This window comes from Halichoeres trimaculatus, unplaced genomic scaffold (assembly GCF_033239565.1).
Source record: "Halichoeres trimaculatus isolate MK-OKI-2021-1 unplaced genomic scaffold, fHalTri1.1 fHalTri1_scaffold_3, whole genome shotgun sequence".
NCBI classification, from domain to species: domain Eukaryota; kingdom Metazoa; phylum Chordata; class Actinopteri; order Labriformes; family Labridae; genus Halichoeres; species Halichoeres trimaculatus.
The window spans coordinates 12686891-12713945 of NW_027437181.1; the positions used below are offsets into that span (position 1 = coordinate 12686891).

At 38.9% G+C, this 27055-nt stretch overlaps 1 protein-coding gene across 3 annotated transcripts; it reads left to right on the forward strand.

Moving 5' to 3' along the window:
- The first annotated feature begins 488 nt into the window (after positions 1-488).
- scml2 (Scm polycomb group protein like 2) lies at positions 489-26025 on the forward strand. 3 transcript variants are annotated; one of them, XM_074666355.1, is made up of 14 exons: positions 489-622; positions 4570-4657; positions 4929-4994; positions 5772-5842; positions 6663-6897; positions 7059-7147; positions 7757-8000; positions 18986-19302; positions 19573-19702; positions 19799-20005; positions 20691-20864; positions 22199-22414; positions 22828-22982; positions 23211-26025. In XM_074666355.1, the coding sequence occupies exons 2-14, from the start codon at positions 4636-4638 to the stop codon at positions 23334-23336; spliced, it is 2052 nt and encodes a 683-aa protein (XP_074522456.1). In that variant the 5' UTR covers positions 489-622; positions 4570-4635; the 3' UTR covers positions 23337-26025. The 3 variants fall into 3 exon arrangements, with proteins under 3 accessions (XP_074522456.1, XP_074522457.1, XP_074522459.1); XM_074666356.1 differs by having other exon boundaries at positions 22831-22982; XM_074666358.1 differs by having other exon boundaries at positions 19576-19702.
- The last annotated feature ends 1030 nt before the right edge of the window (positions 26026-27055 follow it).

A 27055-nucleotide genomic window follows, 5' to 3' on the forward strand; every position in this document is an offset into this window, starting at 1 on the left:
TTTCTTGTATTTCATTTTTTTCTCAGTTTCACAAAACATTTACCTTTTTTTTTAACATGGATGAACTTGAACCAAATCTTAATTTCCCAATTATTAATTTGAGACTAAACTAAGCTTTATTTTCTTTTATTTATTTCCTCCCTCCAAATGAGTTTCAAGTGTATATGTAGAGCCAGTTTTCTCAGTTAATTTGGCTGGTTGATTGTACTATCTAACAACTTGCCAATGCCAATGATTCATGGAAACAGTCTGTCATTTTCTCTTCATTAACAGAAGTCACAGACTGTGACCTTCCAGTCCCTGCAGCTATTTCTCATCTCTTTCTCTCTCGTCTCCTGCTGCTGAAAGAAAACCAAACACTACAGCTCTTTCAAATTTCGTTTCCTCGCTGCATGCAATTTATTATCTAGACCCAACATGAAACATTTTGTTCTTTAATGAGACGACGAATAAATTATTTCCACCCTCTGTCTGCGTTTCTTTTTTTTCTTACCTACAGGCTCCAGTGGAAAAATATGAATTACAGCACTGCGTGGTGGACATGCGCGGAGCTGCAGCGAATATGGCGGCTTGCATCTGATAGAAAGTGAGGAATCTCCCATCAAAATACGCTGTTCAGACGGTGGGTACAGCTCATGTCTCATTATTTCTCTCGTTGTTGGTTCCTCTCTCAAGTTATTACCCGTGCTGCGGTGAAAGAGTGCAGTTTTCCCCCGCAGTGGCAGACAGCAGTGCATTTATACTGTGTTACGCTGGGCAGGCGGACAGCTTGGTACAGTGTAGCGTCATTGGACTCTGCAGATTTCCCTTTGCTTTATGTTTACTGGCGTCCTGCAGGAAAACTGTGCAACTAAGAATTCGCTCGTTTCATTCATGTTGCTTTGTACTATCACGCCCGCTTGATGTCGTTAGCAATGTGTAGCCTGTGTATTGATCACTGTCCCGCCCACTAAATGTGACCGTAAAGCAAATGAAAATGCGTCACAGACTTTCCTACAAATTGTTTTCCTTTCTTCCCTGCTCCAAGCGTCTTAACCTCTGAACCCGAGTATCGCAAATCAAAGAAATCTTATTAAACCCATGAACTGCATATGCAGCTTTATTTTACAGATGCATCATGGTGCAACTTCAGCTGAATGTTGGCAACAAGAAAACGCATTTTATGTGGAAATATGCATAAATGAAACTTAATGTGTTGAATGGAACCTGTGAGTGACCATCCTGGAGGTGACGCCCTGCAGAGGCTCACACCCTGCAGCCTCCAGCTGTAATGTGATCCTTTTACTGTCCCCTGTCCAAACTGAGAAACCACGGAGGAGGGTCCTCAGTCTGGATCTGAGGGTCGTCATATTAAGATTAAAGTAATGGAAAGCCTTTGGCGAGTCTCTTTATGATCTAGATGGGCTGCAAAGGCGATGTGACAAAGTATCACCAAAACAAACATTATTCATCAGCATCTGTTCTAAAAACTGACTTTTAAAAGTCTCAAGAAATGAAAAATGAATCAACATCTTTCATTGTCCAACTTTGATACGATCATATTCCATTTTTGAGTTTAAGCATTACTCATAATTTGGTCATCAGTGATATTTTTTGATGAGGGAAATTGTGAATGAGCTACCAGACAGTAAATGTGTCTTTTGCTCCAAGCTTGCTATTTGCTTTGCTTATGATTAAATTCCATTCATGTATTTAAGTTCTCAAAGTTTGAAACAAAATATTCAATCCACAGTCATGAGGAGCAGAAGAAAGCAGCAAATCTCCACATTTGAGAATAGAGGAGCAACAAGTGGTGCTGTGGTTAATCAGTATAAATCCATCAGAACAATGACCGTTCCCTCTATGATTTTATGATAAACTTCTTTTCCTTGTCTTATTTGATCTTTAACATAACATTTTGGGGTTAAAAGTTGTGGTCATAAAAAAGAAGACAATCCTTTTAGTCAGGGCAATTCTGTGACATCTCCTAAATCATATTTAAACTGGCTTAAAAATAAATCAATCCAAAGATCTTTAGATAATGAGTTGCAGGTTTTCCTGTTGGAGTTACAGTTTCTCTGTTTTATTGTGTAGTACATTTAGCAAAAGAAGCTTGAAAAAGACATATAATTGGAAACTTTGGAAACTTTTAATGGTAATAAACTCTGTATTTCTCTGTTTTAATTAAATAATCTGCTCCACAGTGTTGAGCTTGAATCAGATTCTTAACAGATAATTAGATAAGCTGATACAAATATATGTTTTCATCAACTGTAGAAGTCATTGATTGGTTATTGATTTGTTTATGCAAATCATAAAAGTTCAAAGCTCTTACATGAATGAAAAATACCTCATGATATTGACTGACTGTTGTCTCTTTTGTGTTACTTGAGCAAAAATTTAAGACTTTGTAAAGTCTAATAATAAGTAGTAAAGTAGCAAACGCATAGTTTCGTCACCTAATTTTAAAAATAATGCACTTTAAATAAATTATTGTGTTATTCTATCAAAGAGTATCATTTAAAGATATATATTCTTGGTGAAGGATGAGTTTTAATCTTTTTTTTTCTCTCCAAGTGAAGAGAAATACTGTCACTCCCTTCTCCTGTCAGGTAAAACTTCCCACATCCCCTGAAAGCAGGTCTCAGGTCGTTTTTCTGATCTCACAGTTCATCTTTGTGAACGTTACTCTAATCCCAGATAAGTGGCTGCCTCGGTGTTAAGGGAGGTTGTAAAAATGAGTGCTTCCTGGTCTGACGGGGTTTTTTGTCTGACCCTCTTCAGTGAGGCAGACAGACCAGAGCAAACACCAAGGCAGTCTGGAGCTGGAATCCTTTTCATGTCAGCCAGCAGACGTCCCACATCCACACGTCTTAATGGCTTTTTATGGCAGCTTGGAATCTTTATGGCTTCTTCGGACTCAATGGGATTCGCTGCAGACACAGAGGGGTCTTCAGAGGGGGGAGGCAGCCACAATACAGTGCAGATGCTCAAATCTTTGAACACAAGGAAAGGAGGCATTGTCTGGCTTCATGGGAGATTCTAACCTTTAAATCTTTGGATTAATTTTCACTATCTTGGATTACCTTTTAAGTGAACTTTGGGCGGTCATTATGTGTGGATTTTGGAGGATACAGGATTATGCTTACAGTATTTGTAACTGTGGATGCCAGGGCCTGAATTTCAGCATTAACATTGTGGTAACAGTTTGATGTTGTTCTTACAGAGCATCAGGAGTGGATGTTCATGATGTTGCAAAGCTGCTAACTTTTTGTGTTTATCTTGATTCATATTTATCTGAGAACACATTTGAAGGGGTTTGATTGATATCGAAAACACCTTTGTGATCTGTGCTTTTCCATGTTTTGCACAATTAGACCTGAAGTGAGCAGACAAAAGCAAAACAGAAAAATATTTAGATGGACGACTGGCTTTAAGTTTGAGGTATTAGAAAAATTGTGTTATGTATCAAAGGCTATAAATATTATTTTGTTTTACTATGTCTCTGCAGCCATTTTGCTCCAACTGCAAGCAAAGATCTTGAGAATCCTGACATGAATAAGTTGCTTCATTTCTTAAAAAAAAAAAAAAAAGGCTTTGTGTTTTTAACTGCTAGACTTTTACAAATATTAAAAAAACAGGTTTGGAAAAGAAACTTTTTGGGGGATATTTTCTGCTGTGGATTAATGCTCCTTTGGACAAGTTGGTAAATACTTAAAAGGACATTGACGGATTCAAAATAAGCCACAGCTCAGTCTAAATGTGAATGTGTTACCAGATTGTGTCACCCAATGCAGCCAATAATTGAGACAACATCTTCAGCTTTAGCTACACATTTGGTTTCACAGCATTTGAAAAGTCATAACCATGTTTACAATTTTAAACAGTAATTTGTTACCAATGTTAATAATTACAAATTGTTAGAACTAAGTGTATTTTATTGACATCTATCAGCAAAGAACGGAATCAGAGCACTTTGCACACAGAAGACAGGATAAAAAGAGACAGTTTATGAAAGTTGAATAGTTAAAAGTTAATAACAAGCCTCCTCAGATGAGAAAGAATGACTTTAAGAAAATAGACTTTACAGTACAGTGCAAAATAATTGAATATAATCCCTTTTAATGAAATACCAGGCCTAAAAGAAATGCTTCAGGCCTTTCTTCCCAAACTTATTGTTTTTGTGAGTTTGCTGCATAGAGCCTTAAAAAACAAAAACTTCTTCTCTGTGTTTAGTCTTGACTCTTGGAACATTGAGCAGACAGCCTGAGAGGTCTGGATCATTAATAACAACTCTAAACTGCTCAGTGCTATATAAACAGTGAGGTGTTAAAGAATTAATCCTCAGACTAACAGGACACCAGATCTCAGAGACAGAGCAATGTTTTGCTCTGTCTTACACTCTTTCGTAGTGGGAGGAAAGTTTTCATGAATTTTGCACACAAGTTGTTAATCTTTGAATTTGTAAGAGGGTGTTTATCAAATATTAATCTGAATTAGTCTCAGAATGCAGTTCTGTAGTTGTTTTGTTCATTCTGGTTTCTTTGTTACACTGTGTGAAGCTGGTATATTTTTGTGTTTTCTTTCCAGTGTCTGTGCAGGTAAAACCTTCCTCACTTCAGCTCCTCCACAGCAGCACGCTACAGTTTGATCATCATGGGCCGGACACCACACAGAGGTACACCTTTATGGTGCTGTTTACTTGGTTGAGTTGTTTCTGTTGGGCTAAAACTGTTTCTCATTGTCTCAGTTTGATCACAGAAAAACCCACTTGAATTTCCTTTCTCATGGTTTGAATTTTTGCCATTGATGTGTTTGGGGTTCATTTGGGAGCTGTCTCCCAGCTCTTGCAATAGCAGGTTTTATGCCCTCTTTCTCACAGTAATTACAGTCTGTGTATCAGTCGCTTCCTGATCCTGATGAGCCGTTCAATCATCTTTTGATTCCAGATCAGAAAGACGAGAAGGAGAGACGCAGCAGCATCACAGCAGGCTCAGCCCTCGACAAATCCAATGGTTGGCAACTCTGATCTCTGGCTTCTTTATACTCTTTATTCTTCAGCCTTTTATTATGGGGTGTATCTAAAGCTTTTTTCAGTTTAAAGCTCTTTTTGATTCTGCCTCTGTTATGGTGTTATTGCAGTTACAGTTATCAGAATAACTCTGTCTTAATCTCTGTGGTAGATTAATTCAGGCAGTCTCAAGTAACATGTTGAGTTGTCAGGAGGTTATTTAGCAATTCACTGTATTATACCCTCACCTTTAACACATATAATGCATTTTATTGATGTTCTGAAGATAAAAATCACAAGTATACTATCAGATTAAAAACAACAGAAAAGATTAGTTTTCAGAAAGTATAAGGAGAAGTGAGGAAAATGCATCATCTGTGAGAAAGACTGATTGTTGTTAATCGTCATAACTTCTACAAGAACCCTGCATACTTATGTACTTTCTCATAAATCGCCCATTGTACTTTAGCGACATTTACTGTGTACCTAATTGTAGTAAATCAGTGAAGTATTGGGAACTACCTTCAGCTGACAAACCTGTGCTTTACACCTACTGTGTACTGAACATGAAAACACTTCTAACTTAACAAGAGGAGCTGCTTATTGGGATTAAACAGAGAATCACCCTCCAAACCTGCAACAGAGTTAGCAGCTAGCTGTTTTCAAACTAACCTTTGCTTTAACAATGTTAAAGGCTATTTCTCACTGCTCTCTTGTCACACTTTCCTGCGACAAACATTTAGTAATCCTTTGTTTCTATCTTCTGTTGTCTTGCTGATAGAACCGTTCAGTTGGGAGGACTACCTGAGAGAAACATCATCCATTGCAGCATCGCCGACTTGTTTCAGACAGGTAGGTAACGGTTAAGATGCATGGCTTAGATTGTGTGCCTTCTGTTTCTACCATTTTATTCCCTGATCGTTTACTTCTGTTCCTTATGTCAGTAAATGCACCAATGCACAGGACAAGATGTTCTTTCTGTGTTGTTTAAGGGATATTTTTAGATAATTTACATTCTCTTAACACCAACAAAACTTAGACTTATGATAAACTGATTGAAGTTACAAGTTATGCATGCTGAACAAAAGCCTGATATAACTTTATTTATTGCCTTGAGCCTGAACACTTGTGAATGACATATTTTATTTTTATAATGAAGACTGAGTTTTATTTTTACACTTCGAATATTCATTATGGCTAAGAATGGTCCCAAACGATTGCTTTTTAAAGTCCTCAAAAGGCCTTTTTTGAAAGAAAGTAATGAAAGATTTCTCTTCTGTTTTAAGAGTTTTCATGCCACTGGTAGGAGCAAATGGCTCTGCACAGGCTGAGAAAGTCAAATATTACTCTGTTAGTTTTGGTACTTTCATGGGATTTGTTGACATAACAAAAACTCTAACATCCTTTATTTGCTGTAAATTGATTTATAATCCCAGGGTGTATAGTACTCTTACCCTGTAGATTATATCAGCCTTTAAAAATGACATTAACAGCCAACTGATCTGACAGTGATCTGTTTGTACTTCTTAAAGCTGAAGTACAATGACGAGTTAACAATGCCTCCTTTAGTCTGCAGTCATGTTGGTAAAGATGACGCATAAGTGTATTATGTGTTCATAAGTAACTCCTCAGTGCTGTCAATGTGTGAAAGTCTGAGTGTGTCCCCTTGCAGTCCAGAGTCCCTCCCTCCAATGAATTCAAAGCTGGCATGAAATTAGAGGCTCGAGACCCTCGCAACTCCAACTCTGTGTGCATTGCAACCGTGATGGGCATGATGGGTATTCGTCTACGCCTGCGCCTGGATGGCAGTGACAACACCAATGACTTCTGGAGGCTGATCGACTCATTAGAAATCCAACCAATAGGAACATGTGAAAGGAACGGAGACATGCTGCAGCCACCACTGGGTGAGTGAGAGAAAGAACACACCTACATGGTTTGTCATCACACCCAGTGATGGCAATAGAAGATCCTGCTCTTTGATTTGACGTCATTTCATTTAAATCTGCTCCTGGTTTTAAGTTTCTGTTCATGGGGTTATAATTTGTGTGATTTGTGTTGTGTTCAGGTTTCAGGATGAACGCCTCCTCTTGGCCGATGTTCCTATTGCGAACTCTAAGTGGAGCAGAAATGGCTCCTGCCTCTGCTTTTAAAAAGGTAATGAAAAATGGAAGATGCTAGTGAGGACTGGCATAGGTATTACGTTATTATATATTATCATGTACTATATATTGATGTACGTAAGCGAAAAATGTAGCTGTCAGATCTTGTTGACTGATGGGATGTGGAAAATCATAAAGTTCTCAGAGGTTGTCCAAAAAAAGCGAGATAATCTGTAGTGCATGGATAAAAACTTTCCAGCTAAAACCATAAACACCAGGTGTATAAAGAAATGCTCTAACTACCTTCATGGTTGGGACACTAATTAACACAGCTAAAATTCTAAATAATATGTCATCATTATTATTTTTATTATTAAGCAACCCCAAACAGGGTAAGTGGGGAAAGACGTAGGACGGATTTCGTAGTCTTCTCTCTGCAGTCTTTTTTGCAGTTATCAGCACAGACACAAGAGGGCGCCATTTACAGTGCATCAGACAACAGCATCCTAGAAATTACTTACTGTATTTATCACAACAATGTGCCTATAAAGACAAACCACTGCCTGGATGTATCAGAAGTAATTCAGCCATGATGCTGTTACTTTATAGTGATTATTCTCTTGTTTGTGTTTGTATATCTGTTTGTGTGTTTATTTGTTTTCAGGAACCGTCCAGCCCTGTTAAAAACTACTTCCAGCCCGGTATGAAGCTGGAGGCAGTGGACAGGAAGAACCCCTATCTGATTTGTCCAGCCACAGTGGGAGAGGTCAGAGGTCAGGAGATTTTTGTCATGTTTGACGGCTGGCGAGGTGCCTTTGACTACTGGTGCCCTTTCGACTCCAGAGACATCTTCCCTGTCGGCTGGTGTGCTCTGACCAAACACAGTTTACAGCCGCCCGGAAACTTTTGTAAGTGCTGCTTTCAGTGATTCTTTCTTTTTGGGTTTCTTGTCATTTTCTGACATTTTAAGCATCTTTTGTGCCTTAACAAAAAGACAGTAAGATCTGGACAGTTTCCACATGTCTTTTTAGGGTATCTTAAATAACACTATTGTAGATCAAAGTGACAGATATATGTGCACTCATAGATATGAAAATATTTTGTTTGATATAGTTTATAAATATCAGCTCTAATAGATAAAATAATCATGTTTAAAACACAATGACAAATAGAAAAGCACTTCACTGTTCATAGTTTGTTTACTGAGGTTACAGGGTGGGCCATAAGTTTTCATTTATAGGAAAAATAAACATTTTATGTTGAAAAACCGGTTTTATTTATATAATGTGCTCTATGTGATTGTCGTTGGTTCAAACACACAATGGCCATTGTGTATTTGAAGATACAAGACATAAATCATCTCAAGGAACATAGCACCAGCGCAACTACAAGCATAACTTCAACTGTGCCAAAGCAAGTTCATTAACTGTGGAAAACACATATAAATATGTGTTTTTGCAATCATTTAGAGCACATCTTAAAGAACAAAGGGGTTTTTCAACGTGTAATGTTTATTTTTCCTGTGTATGGAAACTCATGGCCCACCCTGTATACTGTGGTAGTTTCACACTCTGTTTTTTATTTATTTCCAATTTAGTATCCCCATCACTTTCCACACAGCTGTAGTGAGACACAAACTAAATCAACAATAAAACAAATTGTTAATTCTCTAAGTTTCAGATCAACAAAATGGTGCAGCGGCAGAAAACAAAGTAATTATGAAACTACATAGGTAAGAAATAACTAAAGTACCTCTACAGATAAAACAATGAATAGCAGCAACCTGTCATGGTATAAAACTGTATAATTGTAAAAGGCTGGCTGCAGAAAATACAAAAGATACAATTTTTTAAAGTTTTATACAACATTAGAAACATTCATGCAAGAGTCACTATAGTAGTTTAAAGAAAAGACAAAACAAAAGTAGATGCTCTTGAGGAACTGCCAAAGAAACAAATAGTAAGTTCTCATTTGACGATGGAGATGTTTTTACCACTAGAGGGCAGCAGATAATAAACTGTGTGTGCCAGCTTCCTCGTAGGGCGTATAAAGTGGTGTTTCTGTTTCATAGCATCACTGTAGTGGTGGATTTTCAGATTTAGAGGCAATTCTGCTAATACTGTTGAAACTGTCCTTACTCGGTGTTTGGTGTTGTATCTGATTTTCCTTATTTATAATTATACAAAAATCAGAATGAAAAACAAAACTAGAAGCAGCATGTCATGCTGAGGCTACATAAATCGGTAAAAGTTAATAAAACATTGATATTCTTACCAACATTTTTCCAGGTAGGTCTTACCTTGTACAAATTACAGCCCTTTATGGTGTTATTAATGTGTGAACTCAGTGCCGAGCTATTAATTATCAATCAGGCTGTAATTATATAGCAAATACACTTTGTCGTTTCAGGAGGATCTTACCATGTGATTCGCACTAATGCTGAAGCACAACACTCAAGGTGTAGCTGGTTAACTTCTTTAAGAGGTTTTCTGACACTTATCATCCATCACAATCACTTTGACTAATAGCACGGGAGTGAGGCTGTTTATTCTAAATTTGGGGTTTCTCAGGTGTTACCAAAATTAATCATTGCGTTTGGTGTTACTTTACATTGGCTCCAATCCAGCAGTTTTCTCCCCTTTGCCCTGTGGTTGGTGCCGTGCTGTGAGGACACATGTGGCTTTGAATAACCCAGACCAACAACCTCCTTGATTGATTAGTGTGCTTGTGTGTATGTTTGATAAATGGCGGCAGTTACATGTCGGAGCATGTTTTCTGTCCTCAGGCAGGGAGGCAGGCAAGTTCAGTCTCCATCCAGTGTTTTTTTATCGATGCAAAGGACTGATTTTAGTGTTGCTTCTGATACAGTTACACACATGACTGCATGGCTGTAAATAATGTATTTTGTGGTGTAAGTAGTGTTCTAACCGCCGTAGGTGAAGAGACATGTCTGGTAATTATTTTATTTACTTTTGAGCTCATTTCTAAAAGAGCAGTGATACTGCTCTGTTGTGTTACGCAGGGTTTAAGTTTGCTCTTAGATAAGTATAACCTAAAGTGGATCTGATAGTTTGATGTCACCAATGAGTTGGCTTCCATTGATTGACATTTTTATAGCCTATACATGAGAGAGACGGTTGATAACCAGCAACTCCCAAAAGTGGCTCTGACCCTCCTCTTACTCAACACTAAAGCGTAATAATTACATTACAACAAGTGACCTTTTTAATTCTTCCCTTTCAAGGAACTGTAGTTTTGGGCACTAATGCATTGGTGTTCCTTTTTCAACATGAAAAGCGCTTGTTTTGATTTTCCAGGGTTGAGAATTAACTTTTCTGCCTCAAGTCAGAAACAGGGTAATGGTAATTGTCTGTGACCGTTAGTCAAAAAGTACTTGCTCACACTATGTTGTCTTGGTCAGTTGTGCCATAATAGGTATACGTGGGAGAAAAAATTGAAAATCAATATATTGGGATTTTTTATTAGGCAATATCAAAATCTGGATTTTTTGTCAAAACATCTTTTTTTTCAAATTCAAATTCACATTCTTCATTTCAGTCCTTGTTTATGAATTGGATTGAAAAAGTTACCACTTTTCTCCAGCAGAGGGTGAAATGTTTCTGTCTGACTCACGTGATGTGCATTTTATGGGGAAATATGGCTCCTGATATAGTCTGTAAACATTTTTGTCATCATTTAACTTTTTCACATGGTCTGATGTTAAAAAAGCAACCTAAAAATTGCAAAAAACGTAAATATTGAAGAATCGCGAATTGAATTGCGAGAATGGCTTATCATCCCAGACCTAATGATAAGTAAAGTGATGGAATTACTTTGAGTTAATTTGGGTTAGGTAAGATAAAGTCAGGTTAGGTTAGTGAAACTAATTTGGGTTTGTTTGGTTAACTTTGGTTTCAACTTTTTTGAAGTTGAATAATTTGGGGTTGGTTATGGTTGAGTTAGGTGGTATATGCTGGTAGGTGGGTAGGTTATATTTGTTTAGTAAAGTTTGGTTTGATTTAAGTCAGTTCGGATAACTCCAGCTCAGGTGTAGATCATTTGAGAAATTGTCATGTTTTTTCTATAAGAGCCACCATACTTAGAAGGTGTTGTTTTCTGTTTGTGTCAGAAGAGCATGCTATGGAGATGATTGTCATGATGCACGGTGTGTTCACCCGGACATAGTTAAAGAAATGCTTAAGTGAGAAGTTCTTTGAGCCTTAGTGTTTCAACTCAGGCAGTTATTGAGAATCTCGACCAGCTATTTACATTATTTTAGCTAGGTTTAGTTAACTTAGCTTAAGTAAGTAAAATTTGTCAAGTTTCTTTCTGTCATTTTGTTTTTTTGTCAGGTTTGTTAATGATAGGTCAGGTGAGGTTGGTCATGCAGGGTAGGGTCAGGTTTAAGCTCAGGTCAGGTTATGCATACATGCCAATCACAGAGAGGACGAGATGCTGCATGTCTTTCATCTGTGCTCTGTGTTCACTGTGTTGCGTTTTTCTTCTTCGTTAGATTTATTAGCAGGGTACACTGTGTTGCGCTGCTACGGCGGCACGCTATTGTTTTACAGCTGCTGCTCTCTAAATCTGGCTTACACGCCGCCCACCACGAGAGGGCACAGTTTTGCTGTGTAAACGCAAACGGGATCAGGCTTAACTGTACCAAACCATGACAAACCATACTGAACTGAACCGGACTGCTTGGTGGAAACGCGGCCAGGTAATTCAGGTTAGTTTTTTATGTCAGGTTAGGTAAACTAAACAAAGGTCAATCAGGTTATGTATGTCTAATTTTTTTCGTCAAGTTAAGTTAAGGTTTGGTTATGTAATGTTAGGTTATGTTAGATCCAGTTAAGTTAGGCTAGCCTACATATTTAATTTGGAAAGTATTTGTTGAGAGCCCTTTTATTTTTTAGTAACTATCCGATTGCCATTTAATGGGTTAATGATTTTTAATCTCATAATGTGTGAATTTACCATTGATTTGGCATTTAGTAAAATAACTTGTATCTGTTGTATATTTCTAGAAGTACAAATTTGAATGTTGTGTCAGCAGTTTAAAGTGTAACATTGACTTTCTAGTTTGAGCAGAAGTCAGAGCCATGTCTCCAGCATTGATCTGTACGTGTGAGAGGTATCACAGAGTCACTCTTTGTTAAGTAGAAAGTTAAGAACACAGTGAGAAAGGATGATGCTAATTGAGCGTACAAGCTTTGTTTGTTGACTTGTAAGGGGAAAAAGAATGGGCTTTGGTTGAGGTGTTAATGAGCTTGTAACGAGCTGTACATGTGAGAGTAGGAGTGAGACACTCGGCAATTACTGCTATGTTTAACATTTCTAATTAGTTAGTCTCGTCAAAATAGTCTTTTCATGGAGACCCTGATGCACTTTGTAATCAGCTACAAAAGATGCCAAGATTTGTTGACTAATTGTTTTTTCTTCTGTACTTGAAACAACATCACATTAAGTAGTTTTTTTTTTCCATTTCTGTGATTTGTCTTTGTCTTTCTTTGTTGGCATTAAACTGGGTCAGAATAGAGAAAGAGCTTAGTGAATAATGCATGAAGTGGAGCATGTGTATATTTTAACAGATACAGACAAAAGCTAGCTGCCTTTAGCTATTAAGAGAAAAATATAATTACTTTTCCACCACCATCCTTTATAAGTGAAGAAACAATATACATGTTATAAAAGGCGATATTTTAGATATGAGTTTTAAAATCAGGCACATTTTGCCTCACTAGACACCAAACTTGAAATCTGTTGGGAGAACTTGTACTGGAAGTGCAAGATTAGAGTTCAGTTGTTGTTTTACATTTAGGTTAAATCTAATTTGGACAAGGTTGCAAAATTTTTGTCCTGTCTAGGATTCATGTTAGCTCTGCTGATGGTCCATTCAAAAACAGATTCAGATGTTTATGACTAAGTAGACTTTTCCCATGCAGACTGACTTCTTCCCTCCACATTGTTCTGAAGCCACAGTGTTACCAGACTGTGTGACTTTTTTGCCGGCTCTGCTGGATCCAGCCATTTCTCATCAGTCTAATGTCTGAGTGGGCTAGAGTTACACTGAGGGGGCAGCAGCTCCCCCTGCACCCTGAGAGAGTTTGTGTTGAAGGAGAGCTTTCATATGTGTTCACCAACTGCAGGAGTTGTTCCTCTGTTCAATCAGGACTCTCCTGATCCATTCTAACCTTTTACCCCCCAAAACACCATTCATCCCAGCCCCCAACAGCCCCTCTGTTAACCCCTCTCCCTTTTTACCTCCCCCTCCCAGGCAGAGGCTCGCTGAGAAGCAGGTGACTGATGTAGACTGTCGATAGGGCTTACAGATAACATGAATAAAGAGCTCAAATCCCTCCCTCCTCTCCCCCACCACACCCACCCACTCCTCCTTCCCTGAGTCCACCCCACCCGCGCCCCTATGCAAATCCAATCCCCCCTGCTCCCCCTCTTCCTCCTCCTGTTCATTCAATGGAAGGGAAGCTTTGCAAAGACCTCGAGCAGCAGCGGTAGCAGCAGCGTGGGCTTTGTTGTGGACTACAGCCGGGAGAAATAAGAGAGAGGGAGAGCTCATGCAGAGACAGCAGCTGATAGAGAGACGGAGAAAAAGAGTGACACGCACACGAGGGGATTTTTTTTTCAGAGAAAGTCGGAAAGAGTAAAAAAACCTAGACAGAGGCAGGAAATGAATCAAGAGCAGCTCAAAGAGAAGAGTTCAAACAGAGAACCAGGAAGCGACTGTACACAGTGATTCGTATTGTTACGGACATCACTACTACTGTTTTTACTCTGCAGCTGGAGCCTTTACCACTGCTGCTTCTAAAAAGCACTAAACCTCAGCAGGAAAGTTCTGCTTTTAGTGGAGAATTTCAGGTGAGTTTGACATCTTTACCATGCTGTTTCTTTTTTCAACATATTAGTTTTCAAAAATTAAAGAAAAGGCTAATTGAAAAGCTTTAAGTTGATTTAAGATTTGAATTTTCTTTTTGTTTTGTCAAATTCAGCATGTTACTTCAAGTGTCGCCTGTGACAGTACCTCTGTTTATTATAATAAAACGAGAGTTTAATTAAGTAAGACTTCACATGAATGTAACAAATCAACATGAGTTTGATTTGCACACATTCACATTTATGCAATAGTCGATCCATTCATTTTAAGAAGAACTACTTTCCTGGAAGTTGCTGCTGTTACTAGACCAGATAATCTTAAAACCTTAAATAATGTACATGAAATTATTATTTTTTTCTTTTTTGAAAATACAGATAAGAGGAAGTAAAAGCAAAATATTCCGTTATGATGAAAGTTGCATGTGCACTCACAAGTGTAGCCACCTCCTCCTGTGTGTAAATGATTAAAAGCTGCTGTTTCACACTCTTTCTTTGTTAAGCACCAAGACTTTTGGAATGACTTGCAACCATTTAAAGGAGTCAAGGAAATTCAAAGTCAGAAAACTTTACAACATGGTTTGACGTGATTAAATTTAAGGTGCCATGTGTTTTTCATCTCCTGTTTCCCATCAGGAATCAGTTTGCAAAGGCTTAGATGGGGATTAGAGAGTGTCAAACAGTAAGAACACTTATTTTACACATCGGCCTTAATATTTAACTACCTAGATTTTTGTGTCCAGCTTTAAGTTGAACATCAGCTCAAGTTACAGAAGAAATAACTGATTTTCAGAGTTTAAAAAAGCTGATTTGCTACCCTAAAGTCTTGTGTGGCAACACATTGATGCATTTATACTTTGTGCCTCGAGGCTGTTGTAGTTACTTCCCCTTTCTGCTGTCTACACACACACACACACACACACACACACACACACACACACACACACACACACACACACACACACGCACACGCACACGCACACGCACACACACACCTGAAACTGCAGTCCATGAGTTTTAAACTACTTCAGACTCACTCAACAGAGCAGCCCATGTGTTTAAATGTGTGTGTGTGTGTGTGTGTGTGTGTGTGTGTGTGTGTGTGTGATTGGTCCGTTTGCTGTAAGGGTTCTCGGCATGTAAGGGGGCTGGTTGGGGGTTGTTGTAATTAGATGAGAAGCTACTCTGTGGAGCCCCTCCCCCTCACCCCAGACAGCAGACACACTTCTCAGCAACCCCGTTCTCATGCACGCACATACACCCACACTCTCTAACACACTCCCACATGCACATGCTTCCTCGGGCTGTGGCTTACACAGGTCAACGGGTCGACGTGGAATTATATAGTCATGATCGGAACCATATGGCTCTTTTTTTTGATGCTGTGCATGCATGCTGGGGATGCATATTCACATTTGACTCTTGACTCTTTTAGAATTAGATTTGCTGAATAATTCCTTGTAAAGTTTAGATATCTAAATATCTAAACTGAAACATCCAAAATGATTCATGTCACTTTGCAAACCACGCTGCCAGGTCAGAGCCTTTTGAATGCACTCTGTCTACATTTTCAAGCAGGCATTGGGTGATATTGATTTGCATGCAGTGTAGTGCTGGATGAAAGGGTGATGGTTGTCAGCAACAGACTGTGGTGATGTTATTGATGGCTGTTGCAGATAATTTTTGGTTTCTGTTTATCTTAGTTTTTTTTTTTTTGTTTTTTTCCTGCAAACCTAGTTCCAAAAAAGTTGGTACACTGTGTAAAATGTTGATCAAAACAGAATTTGAGTGTTTGCAAATCACTCAAACCCCATGTTTGATTGAAAATACTGCCAAGACATCACACAATGCTGAACAGAAAAAAAGTATTACAATGCATTTTTAATAAATGGATCCTGAAATCACTGAAAAAGTTTTGTATTGCTAAAAAATTCAACAACAGAAAGGACTCTGAGACAATGAGGTTAATTTATGACAGGTTGGTAAAAAGTCTATGTATAAGACTGCGTGAGCATATTTCAGCAGTTTCACACTATGTTCTTAGTGTGGAAAAAAGGTATTTCATCACCTATGGCACACTATATCATTGTAATCTGAGAATCTAAAGACATCTATGCACAAAAGTGACAAGATCAAAAGCCAGCCCTGTATAGCTGTAATCCTAAGGCCCCAGGCACTGGTGCATTAACATCGGTCATGACTCTAGAAATTGATTTCTCCAGACTCGAACCTTTTAAAGACAGACTAAAGAGAAGTGGAAACTGTGCTGTGGTCTGATGAATCAGAATTTGATGTTTCTTTTGAAATCATGGATGATGCATTCTCCTTTCTGGAGATAAGATAGACCACATGGCCTGTTATCAGCACAACGTTTAAAAGTAAACCATTCATGATGGTATGGCATAAATTCCCATAAGACACATAGCTTACGCATCTGCAAAGACCCCTTTAATGTCAAACAAGAAATAAACAGGATTTGAAGCAACATGCTGCCATCCAGTCGAGGCTTTTTCGGGGAAGTGCCAGATCGAACTGAACCACATTCTGATATGAAAACAGCACGTCACAGCTGTAGAGGAGTGGGAATGCTAAACTAAAGCTTACCAAATAATACTTTTTTATTTTTAGTATTTTTTCCACAATAGAAATGTATTTTGTTTTACAGTTATGATTCTAAAATATGATCTTGGAGTGCTGGTTTGGCTTTGTGGCTAAAATGCACCTCATGCACAGAGGTTGCAGTGGTGGCTGGTTCAAAACCCAGTCCTGATTTGCTGCATGTCTTTCTTCATGCTCAACTCCCCACATTTTCTGTCTTTTTTTCGGCCATCCTATCTAACAGAGGACAAGTGTCATTTATGAAAACAGTCTGCTAAAATGTTAAAATACATCAATAAATGTAGTTTACAGTGCAGCAACACATTTGTGAGCAACCAAAGGGCTGTTTGAACTCGCAGAGCTTGAAGAAGTGAAACAGAATGCATATTTACTGTGAGAATATGCCGAAAAAATGCATACATAAGCATAATATTCTCTCAAAGCTGAAATGAAAAGCTTCGTTTTTTAACGTGCATGTGAGGATAAGCTAATATTTGATGGTAGGTGACATTAATCACCAGTTTGGAAACGTTAACCTACATGTTGCTGTAGCTGCCGTCACACAACACGAATGGATTAGCATTCATGATGTTCTGATGTTCTTCTACCATCAGGGATCAGAGCAGGCCCCCAACTCTGCTCTCCTCCGGTGAATTAAAACCTGCTGACTCTGATTGATCCCCTACACACTAAAGATGATCTGCTTTTGTAGGGCTTACGGTTTCTGGCTCTGTGTGAATAAGCATGCCACTGTGTGTGCAGGTCGGTATCAGTGTTCCTCTGTGAGCACGCTTTGTGTGACCGCTTACCCTCTGAAACAAAACCCTGCTCCATCCAACGCCCACTCTCACTCATTTCCCAATTAGCAGCTTTCAGGGTGCCTCAGCTGACCCCAAGAGGATACTGTAAACCTTCCATAGTGTCTCCATATCGCCTCAGTCAAGGAGGCTCTAATGAAAGCCACGGCCCCCTGAGAGCCCCTCCACATGCGCTCTTACCCCCCTCCCCGAATGAGCATTAGAGATTGTATTAAAACAAATTTCTTTGCCTCTCTCTAAATCATTTTTGCCCTCTTCCTTTCACACACCCACGGTGATGATTATGTGATCATATCACAGGCTCAGGCTCAGTCACGCTCTCGGCTAATGAAGACTGAAGGTGCTTGTGCCACTGCTTTATGTGTTTCTTTTTCTAGAAATAGTTATTTCCTTTCCTCATATTTATTACTTCCTTTTCTCACACAAGCTGAATCGCATTTTGTGATATTATTTGGCTAAGGATGTCATGGGCGAAGAAAAATGTTTCTATTGATGTCAAAGCTCTCTTCAGGTGCAGATTGATAAAACATCAGCTTCTAATTAAAGCTCTGAAAACCAGAGTGTTTTTTCTGATATTATAAGACAGTTTCAGTTTAAAACTTTACACTACATCAGTAACTTTAATTCAAAGTGTGGAGATTTCTTTTTGAGTCAGCATGTGAGAAATAATGAGACACTCTCTGATGCCGCCCATGGCAGGCTGAATGAGTCGCACTTGGTCAAAAACAATGGTTGAAAAAAATGTGTGTGAGGAAATGGAAACATTAAAAAAGATCAAATTATATTTAATTGTCTCATGGCATACTACTAAATTCAAGCTGCATTTGCATGCTTGAGTCTTATTTCTCTATATTTTTCATTATTCTGTTCTCTTTCACTACTCCACAAATAATTGTTTACCTCAACCAGTGCTCATCGTAGTAATGATTTGTTATTGATTTCTACAAAAGAAAATCATATTAAACAACATAGCATGAGTTGAATAAAAAAAAGAACATTCAATTATATATTATTGCCTTTTTCAAACACTTAAAGGACATCAGCCTTGGTAATCAAATACTTAATTCCTGATGTGAAAGAAAAGCCAAAATCTGATCACCAGAAACACCAGTTTTTTGTTGACAGAAGCCAGGAGTTTAGAGAAATTGTCTCCCAGGCAGATCTCTGGGGAAAGGTGGCTTTTGACTCTGATTTCAGTCAAGGGAGGGCTGAACACAAAGGATCTGCCAATCTCATCAGAAGACTCCTGAAAAATCAAAACAAATCTCCTCTGCAGCCGACTCAGTTGTTCCTTTATGCTCCTTTTCTGTTTGTCTTTCAACACAGACCTCCTTTTTCTTTGATTTTTAAGAAAAGAGGCAGACCCATGTGCCTTTAAGAGCTGTTTACTGCACATGGGCAGTTCTTGTTTAAGTATTTTGTGTGTGTTGGTGCCCGAAAGATATTTGTGCTGCACCTGGACATTTTTTAGTTTTATATGTGACCAACTTGGTATTATATTTTACACACTGTACGCTAACATGTTTATTAAAAGAAGAATAACACTATACTTTTATCTTTCCCTTTGTCTGTCTATTGCCTTTTTTCAGTTACTCTCCCTAGTGCCCTCCTTGCTCCCATTTCCTCCAGCTCCTCCTCACTCGCTACACGGCGCTCCTCGTCCAACTCGTCCTCCTCTATGCAGACCTCATACAGACTCCCCAACCCCTTACCACCCCTCCCTGTGCGCAAGGGTGTCCGAGGTCGACGTCCCAAATCCCAGACCATTGCTTTGTTGAAGGCAGCGGCAGAGGCTGCGGCGGCAGCAGCAGTTAATGGAGCATCACAGAGCCCTGCCAGGACTGGCCCTGAGACTCAACTGGCCCCCAGACCACACAAGAAGAGAGGGCCAAAGCCCAAAAGCAAGGTGAGATGTCACAAGAGCTGTGATCTGTTATGCTGTGGTTAAGTTACCCTGACATTTTTTGTTTGTATTCATGCTGAAAAGATTTGGATAAAGAGGATACAAGGTCAAAGACGGGCGCCTTTGTTGACGATTTTGGTTTAGAAGCTGATTTTCAGTCTCTGAAGCAGTGAAAGAGTTAAAATAAAGCTTTTAATAAATCATTAACCAACAGCCTTTGTGGATTACCGAGAGTTAATGAGAGAGGGTTTGTTTGTTTTTGTCTTGCTCCAGAAGAAGCCTCGGGTAGTGCAGTCCCTGGGGGCCCCATCAGTTACAGCCCCTCCTCCCGAGACCAGACTGAGCTCCAACCACGTCTCAGCAGACAACAACCACAGCAACAGATCAAATGTGGTCTGCACAGGTAAAGTGGATGCTTAGCACTGAGACTGATGTGTGACTGTGTGGTAAAATGCTCAGAATGGAAAGGTTGATATGCCCTCTCTCTGTGTCATTACAGTGTGTGTCTACGTGAACAAGCACGGTAACTATGGCCCACATCTCGACAGAAAACTGGTGCAGCAGCTGCCTGACCACTTTGGTCCTGCACCAGTAAACGCAGTGCTCCAGCAGGCAGTGCAGGCCTGTGTAGACTGTACATACCAACCCTCTGTGCTGCTGTCCTTCCTACAGAGTCAGTCTCACACTGGGGGAGAAGTCATCAGAGGTAAAAGCCCACAGCCGGATAAAATGATTTTTAAATGTCAAACAATTCTTTTTGAATTTACTTCTTAAAGGTTTACTTATGAAATTTTTTATGTATTTATTTTGGGAAAAGTGATTACAGAGCATGGTTTGGCATGCTTGTGTCTGTCTTTGCATGTGTGTGTGTGTGTGTGTGTGTGTGTGTGTGTGTGTGTGTGTGTGTGTGTGTGTGTGTGTGTGTGTGTGTGTGTGTGTGTGTGTGTGTGTGTGTGTGTGTGTGTGTGTGTAAGAAAGGAGAGAGAAGGAATAAAAGCCAGCGCCTGTGGCAGCAGCTGATGTGAGCACTGCGTCTGTAATCAGAAATGACATGTGCGTCTAACCTGGTTTGGGATGCTGGGATTGGGTCTCCCTTGGGGGTCTGGATGGGGAAGGCGGTGGTTGAGTATGGTGGGTGGATGAGGAGGGGTGTAATTTGTGGATTTGGGCAGGCTTGGCTTGGGTGGGGGGGTGTTGTTGTGCAGTGTGGGTAAAAAATGCAGGTTTTTGCTTTTAAGAGGAGGGTGCTAACCCTAAACCATCTGCTGCTTTTCTTTAGCTGTGAATACACACAGCCTGTGTGTCTGAGTGTGTGTGTGTGTGTGTGTGCATAAACAACAAATCAATAGCTGTTTGTGTTGTGTGCCCCCCCCCCCATCTCTCCCGTCCAGTGCGGTCTGAGCATGGTATCCGCTATGTGAAGCTGCCCACGGCCTCCAGTACGTCCTCTGTGCTGCGGTTCCTAGAGAATATGTGCCAACATCTGGAGAGCGACAGCCTTTTTAGCTCTCAGCCGTTTAGCCCCTTCTCCAACAACACACGCTTCTACAACAGGACCAAGTCAGGTGGGCAAGAGTGCATGAAGCAGCTGAACATATGAAGTAATTAGCCATTGACTCACTACAGGCAACAACACCATGAAAAAATCAAATATTTTCTTAATAATATGACTCATCATGGCATCATTATATTTCTCAGGCTGTCAACTTTTACTAAGTTTTTCATGTAAAGCTAAATGTGAAGCTCTGTAACTACAATTAGTAAGTACTGTAAGTTAAGTTAATTTGTCCAGCACTTTTCACAGAGAAAGCTCACAAAGTGCTTTATAGAAGTTAAAACAACAGGTGAAATAACATGCAACAAACCTTGAAAAGCACTTTTCATAAAATGAACATTTCCATCAAGTCGCTTTAACAGAGTCGAAGGAACGTCTGCTTAAACAAGTAGGTTTTAAGTTGTTTTTTAAAATCAGTGATAGATGTAGTGGTTCTCAGGGTCTGGGGTAGAGCTCTCCATAATCTTGGGGCAGCTGGCTCAATAGATTTCAAAGTTACTTTAGCAAGAATAAATTCTTATGCACTTTGTATAAAGTGATTTGAATGTCATTGTTTTTGTTTCATGTTGGCTCCATCATTTATAACTTTGCTATATTTACTGTCCAGGTGTCCTATGAAGCAGTATTTTTTAGCTTAAATTATTTCAAAGCCCTCCACTTCAGGGCAAAAGTTTTGCTTGGATCTTTAGCAAATAATACAGTAGAAATATACCATTTTGTTATGTTAATTTTAGTGTCTCTTCCTTTTGCTACTTGGATTAAAGAAAAATTGTAGATCCAATGTAGCTTTTGGAAATTTCTTGAATGGTTTTTGATACAAAGCGATTTAGAATGCTAAGAGCTTTTTTGATTCTCACTTTGATTTGAGTGCTTGTATGTGCTTTGAAGCACAATACAGTCAAAATTCAATAGAAGTTAGTAGGAAACGTTTAATGTATTTTCTCCTCCTAAAAAGCTTTAGAAGGTAGGAGACAAATTTTGTGATATTTTACTGTGAGCCTTTTGTGCTCTGTTTCTTGTCAATACAGATAGAAAAAATCTCCAAATTTTCTACAAAGGTACCAAATACATAAAGCATGATCAAAGACCAGCATGGGGCTAAAGCTTCACAGCTTTCAACAAAACAATCCTGCCAATTAATACTGGCTGCATATTATACCCTTCAACAAATCAGCAATCACATAACTATTGGCTTAATTGTCTCTAATTGCTTATTTGCATGATCAGATAAAGCAGAGGAACACAAAAACTTAATACTCTCTCAGTAATAAATGACTCCAACAGTAGCTGACATTTTTTTTCTTTTCTAACAGTACAATTTTTTCTTTCTGTGTCTTCAAACAGAACCGCTTTCCCACACCGAGAACGGCCTGTCTAAAGATGACCCCACAAAGGAGCCCACTCCCAGCGCCCGGCCTCTCCACAGCCCAGGAGAGTACAGAGCGACAAAGAAAGAGCGGCCGTACTACCCAGGACAGACACACACACCACCGCCCCTGAGACGCGTCAGCTCAAACCCAACTGAGCCTGGCCCAGTGTCTGCACACAGACGAGTTGAGGGTGCGGTAAACACAAAAATCACCAGGCTCTCATTGTGGAGGGACAGTTCTTTGTTAGGGATGTATTATTTAAGTATGTAAAAAAATGTGTGACCTCAGCCTTTAAAACCAAGCTGGCATAATATTACTGCGTATAGGTTCAGTTATGTGCACTATTTTTCTATTATTACCTGAACATTGCTCACTAACCTGGCTTTTGTCACACTTATAAAGATCTGTACAGAAATTCCTTTTTCGACTCAAGAATCTGTGTTCATTTCAGTTTAAAGTTTGTTGTCACTTATGCAGATTGTTTTGTCAACAGGTTTGGTTGTTTCATAACACTGATGAATGAAATCACAAGCAGAAGAAGTGTTATGGATAAATGTGTTATTCTAATTTGGTTGTCCATTTTCTTTCCCCACACCTTTATAGCAGCTAGCTCAACAACAGGCCCAGACCAAGTGAAACAGGACGAAGAAGGTTCAGGGAATGACGCTTCTTCCTGGTCAGTTGATGATGTCATACAGTTCGTCCAGGAGGCTGATCCTCACACTCTCGGCCCACACGTTGACCTGTTCAGGAAACATGTGAGTACTCTGCTTTTTGGGTCAACAGACAACAGGAAAACACTGAATTTTTCTCTCTGTGTTCTATCTTTTTGTGGATTAACAATCTCTCACTTAGCTCCAGGCTTGCTCAGAATAAATTTCTCTCCAGTGTTCACCTTTCAGCTCCTTCATCACGTCACTGTATTTGAGAAAAAAATGTCTAAAATTCATTTTCCCCCTGCTGACAGCGTACTCTGTTCTTTCCAGGAGATTGATGGCAAAGCACTGATGTTGCTGCGCAGCGACGTCATCATGAAGTACATGGGACTGAAGCTGGGGCCAGCACTCAAACTCTGTCACCACATCGAGAAGCTGAAACAGACCAAACAGTAGAGGATGACGCCTTTTTTTCACTGACACACTCTCAGACAGACAGATATCACTTTACAGGGACAAAGTGCAGAGCAAATTAGGCTGAGTGAAGGTCAAGTCTTCCTTTGTTTTGTGAATACTGGGATTTAAATAGCCAGCAGGGAGTTTGCAGTTTAAAACATACACATAATTTGGATTTTTAAAATAGGAATGCATAGATATAACTTTGTTCTCTAAATTTCCACCATATCATTCAGTTTGAACCAACTTGCTTTGAGCTGTTTTCTGTTTTTTCAATTCTTTGCCACATTATGTGAATAATACCTGGTGCCTATCAAGATTTTGAGTATCCCACTGGTTGAGGTTCCAGCTGAGGACCCCTACTATTTTGGGGGACCGCATCAAAACAGACTGAACAACCAGTTGAAGATGCATTTTATTACTTAAAAAACATAGCTGAAGTTCAAAGACTTAATCAAATATATAGAGTTTTACCTGTGTTTACAAAGACTCACTCAAGCGCTGAATCAGTTAATTGGGATACTTAGCAAAGAATGAAAGACCTGAAGATCAGGCTGACATGCGACACATTTTGTGAGATTTTTGCCGTTATTGAGGAAGAGTGAAGAGGCAACCATGAAGTTGAGAGTGTTTGACTTAAAAATACGTTGCTTGCCAGTCTCATACTGGCAGCACTGTGGCTATGAACCGCAGGCTGTAATCATGTATAGGAAAGCGTAACATCACACATATTTAATAAGCTTATGTGAATTGAGTGTTTTCCTGCCTGTGCTAATCTTGTCAATGCAACAGTGCAAATTAAAACAGCTTTCTTGTACCAGTAAGAAAGTAAAGGCAGAATGGAGACAGTTACGTGCTTTATGGAATTATTTCTACAATTATTCAATCAACCATTTTTTTGGAAGGTGGTGAGACAGAACTTTAACCATCATGCTGGCAGACAACCTTTGATACCTGAATGGTATAATAAAGGAAGTTATCATGTTTTTCCCTTATCATGAATGCAGGATGGACACAAGATTTAAAAAGTTTGTTCAGGTACTATCAATGCAATAAGGTGTCCCATTGCAGTGGACGTTTTCTCCAAAATGCAATGGATTGTTTGGTGGAACTCCATGTCAGCATGTGTGAAGATTTTTTCCTTAAGTGTTTATACTTCTTAGGACATAAAAAATTAAGCTTTCAACAATTTTTTTTTGAATACTTGATTTTTTTCAGAAGGTAACATACATGCAACACAGGGTTAAAAAGAGTATCACCTACAAAATATGCAAAGTTAAAATGTGTGAAAATATATTAAAATATTTTGCCAAGTATATAAAAGTAATTATTTTTCATGGAATTACTAAAAAAATCCCAAAACAATTGAATCCATTTATCATTAAGCTGATACAGTTTTATGTTAAATGCTCAGGCGCATGTAGTCCTCGGAGTGGACACTGTAACTCTGAAAAGAATCCAACTTTTGAAAACTTTTTTTCATGCACTTAGAAGAAAAAAACACTGGAGTAAAAAAATCTTCACACAGGCTTTTATATTTCATGCATCAGCTGGTTAAAGGAGCTATCATGTAGGGAAGAAAAGTATGTTTGATTCTGTGGGCCCTAAAAATATAAGAACATGTGTGGTAGTGAAGAGGAGGGGCCCAGAGTGGTATTTTTCTATGGGGCTGAAAACCTCTTATACTGCCCCTGTTTTTTGTTTTTTTTTGAGAGGCAAAACAGTAACAAGTGCGCTCCAGCTATCAGCATCAGAGAGGTTTCAGTTAAGCATTGTAAACATTTTGAGGAGTTGTATTGTATCTTGAAAACTCTAACACAAAAGGCTTCTGTACTTAAATTGCATTATTTTAAAAGTATTCATAAATTTATACCGTTTTTATTTATAAAAACTCTTCTATCTCTGCAATGCAAAACTGTACATGCAGGAAGTAAGTCACTGATTTTTGAACTGCTTATTTCAAGTGCTTGAAGGAATTTAAGCTTACTGTCTCAGCTTGAGTCCTGATATATCCTTTTGATCATAATATGCTTTGATAGACACACAAAGGAGTACACACTTAATGGTTGCAATACTGTAAAGGCTGACATTCGAGTAAAGATGAGGCCATCCGTTATCTAGTTTGAGTGCTGTACAGGACGTTTGAGATCTCCTGAAAGGTACTGTACATGATGAACAAACTGTTTTGTAAAAAAGTTAAGCCAAAAGGTTGTTTTTGAACAAAGTGTATCAACTTGTATGAAGTGTAATCAAAGTTTTTCTGCCTGAAATAGTTTTTGCGTGCACCATCATGTCTAAAAGTATTTATCTGTTTTTCGGTGGCAGAAATATAAAACATTTCTGAACATTTCAGAATCATTTTCAAACCAAATCATGTGCATTGTAGCTGTATTTCACTCTGTTGCTCTTCTGTAGTGATAACAAGTGGATACTTGAAACTGTCTTGCTTTACTGTGAAACTCAGGTTTTAGTAGGGGTTGTTTTTCTAGACAATGTTTTACGTCATTAGAACTGTATTCATCAATACAACATAGACGGACTGCACAATAACCAACTATGTATATTTTATAATGCCTTGTGATCTATTGCTCGCAACATCTTGTGTATATAAACAATTTTTTACTGTAAGTTCAAAAAAAATGTTTGTTAATATGTTTGATATGCATTCACACTATTAAACATTTCTGTACATCACCTACAGGACTGGTATCAGAATCAGAAATCCTTTATTAATGCCAGAGGGGAAATTTATGTTTCAGTTACATCCCATCCAAGAAACATAAAAGACAGTGACATATAACATGGGGAGGGCAGGAGTCAAGTAGGTCAGTGTTTTCCCAGCCTCTTAGACCTGTGGCCCCATCAAAGTAATCAGTTTTATGTGGTTATCACTCATGACACAGTTAGATTGGGTAGTTTCCTTTTTTCCTGTTTTTACTGGTGATCTGGCCCAGAATCCAGCCCTCCAGTTTAGGATCACCTGGTCCAGTCAGTCAAACTGATTACTCAAGCGAAAAGAATCATTTTTAAAAGATACCCTACAGATTAAAGCGAAAAAAATAAAACCGAAATACCAGAAAATACAATGAGACCATCCCAGAGAATTAACTCCTTGTAGTCTCGGTGGGTTGGGAGGCGTCTGAGTTAGCATGAGTGTTTCTGGCCAGAGGCTGTGGGGGATGGGGTCAAAGGATCATGGGTGTCTTATGTGAGTAAAGTGACAGTCCCAAAGGACTCATTGTTCAAAAAATTGGGCTGTCCAAATAACTCACTAGCTGCACACAGGATGAACCAGCTAATTATGACTCACCCGGCAGATTCTTTAGGAATGATAAATGTTGCTTTCTGAATGTGAAGCAGGCACTACAGTTCCAGTATAGGGCTGCAAAAACTCTATTTGTCAACACAAGCTTAGCACAATCTATCTGGCAAGAAGCAACTTAACACAGCTTGGAAGAAACCATGATCAGTACTCTGCTAGACGTAACAGGGGCATGTTTTCATCTGATGGTTCTGTCTTGTTGAAAAAAAAACAACAAAAAACTTGAAACAGCTACAGAAGTTTAAAAATGTTTACAGCCAAGCCACTGCAAAAGCTTGACTGGTACATAGAAGTGGAAGAATACAAAAGCTTCTTTGGTTTAAGGAAAAGTAAACCTCAGTCTTTTAACCTTAAGTTCATGTACAATTCAAGTACTACAAAATGAACTTCAGTTTGG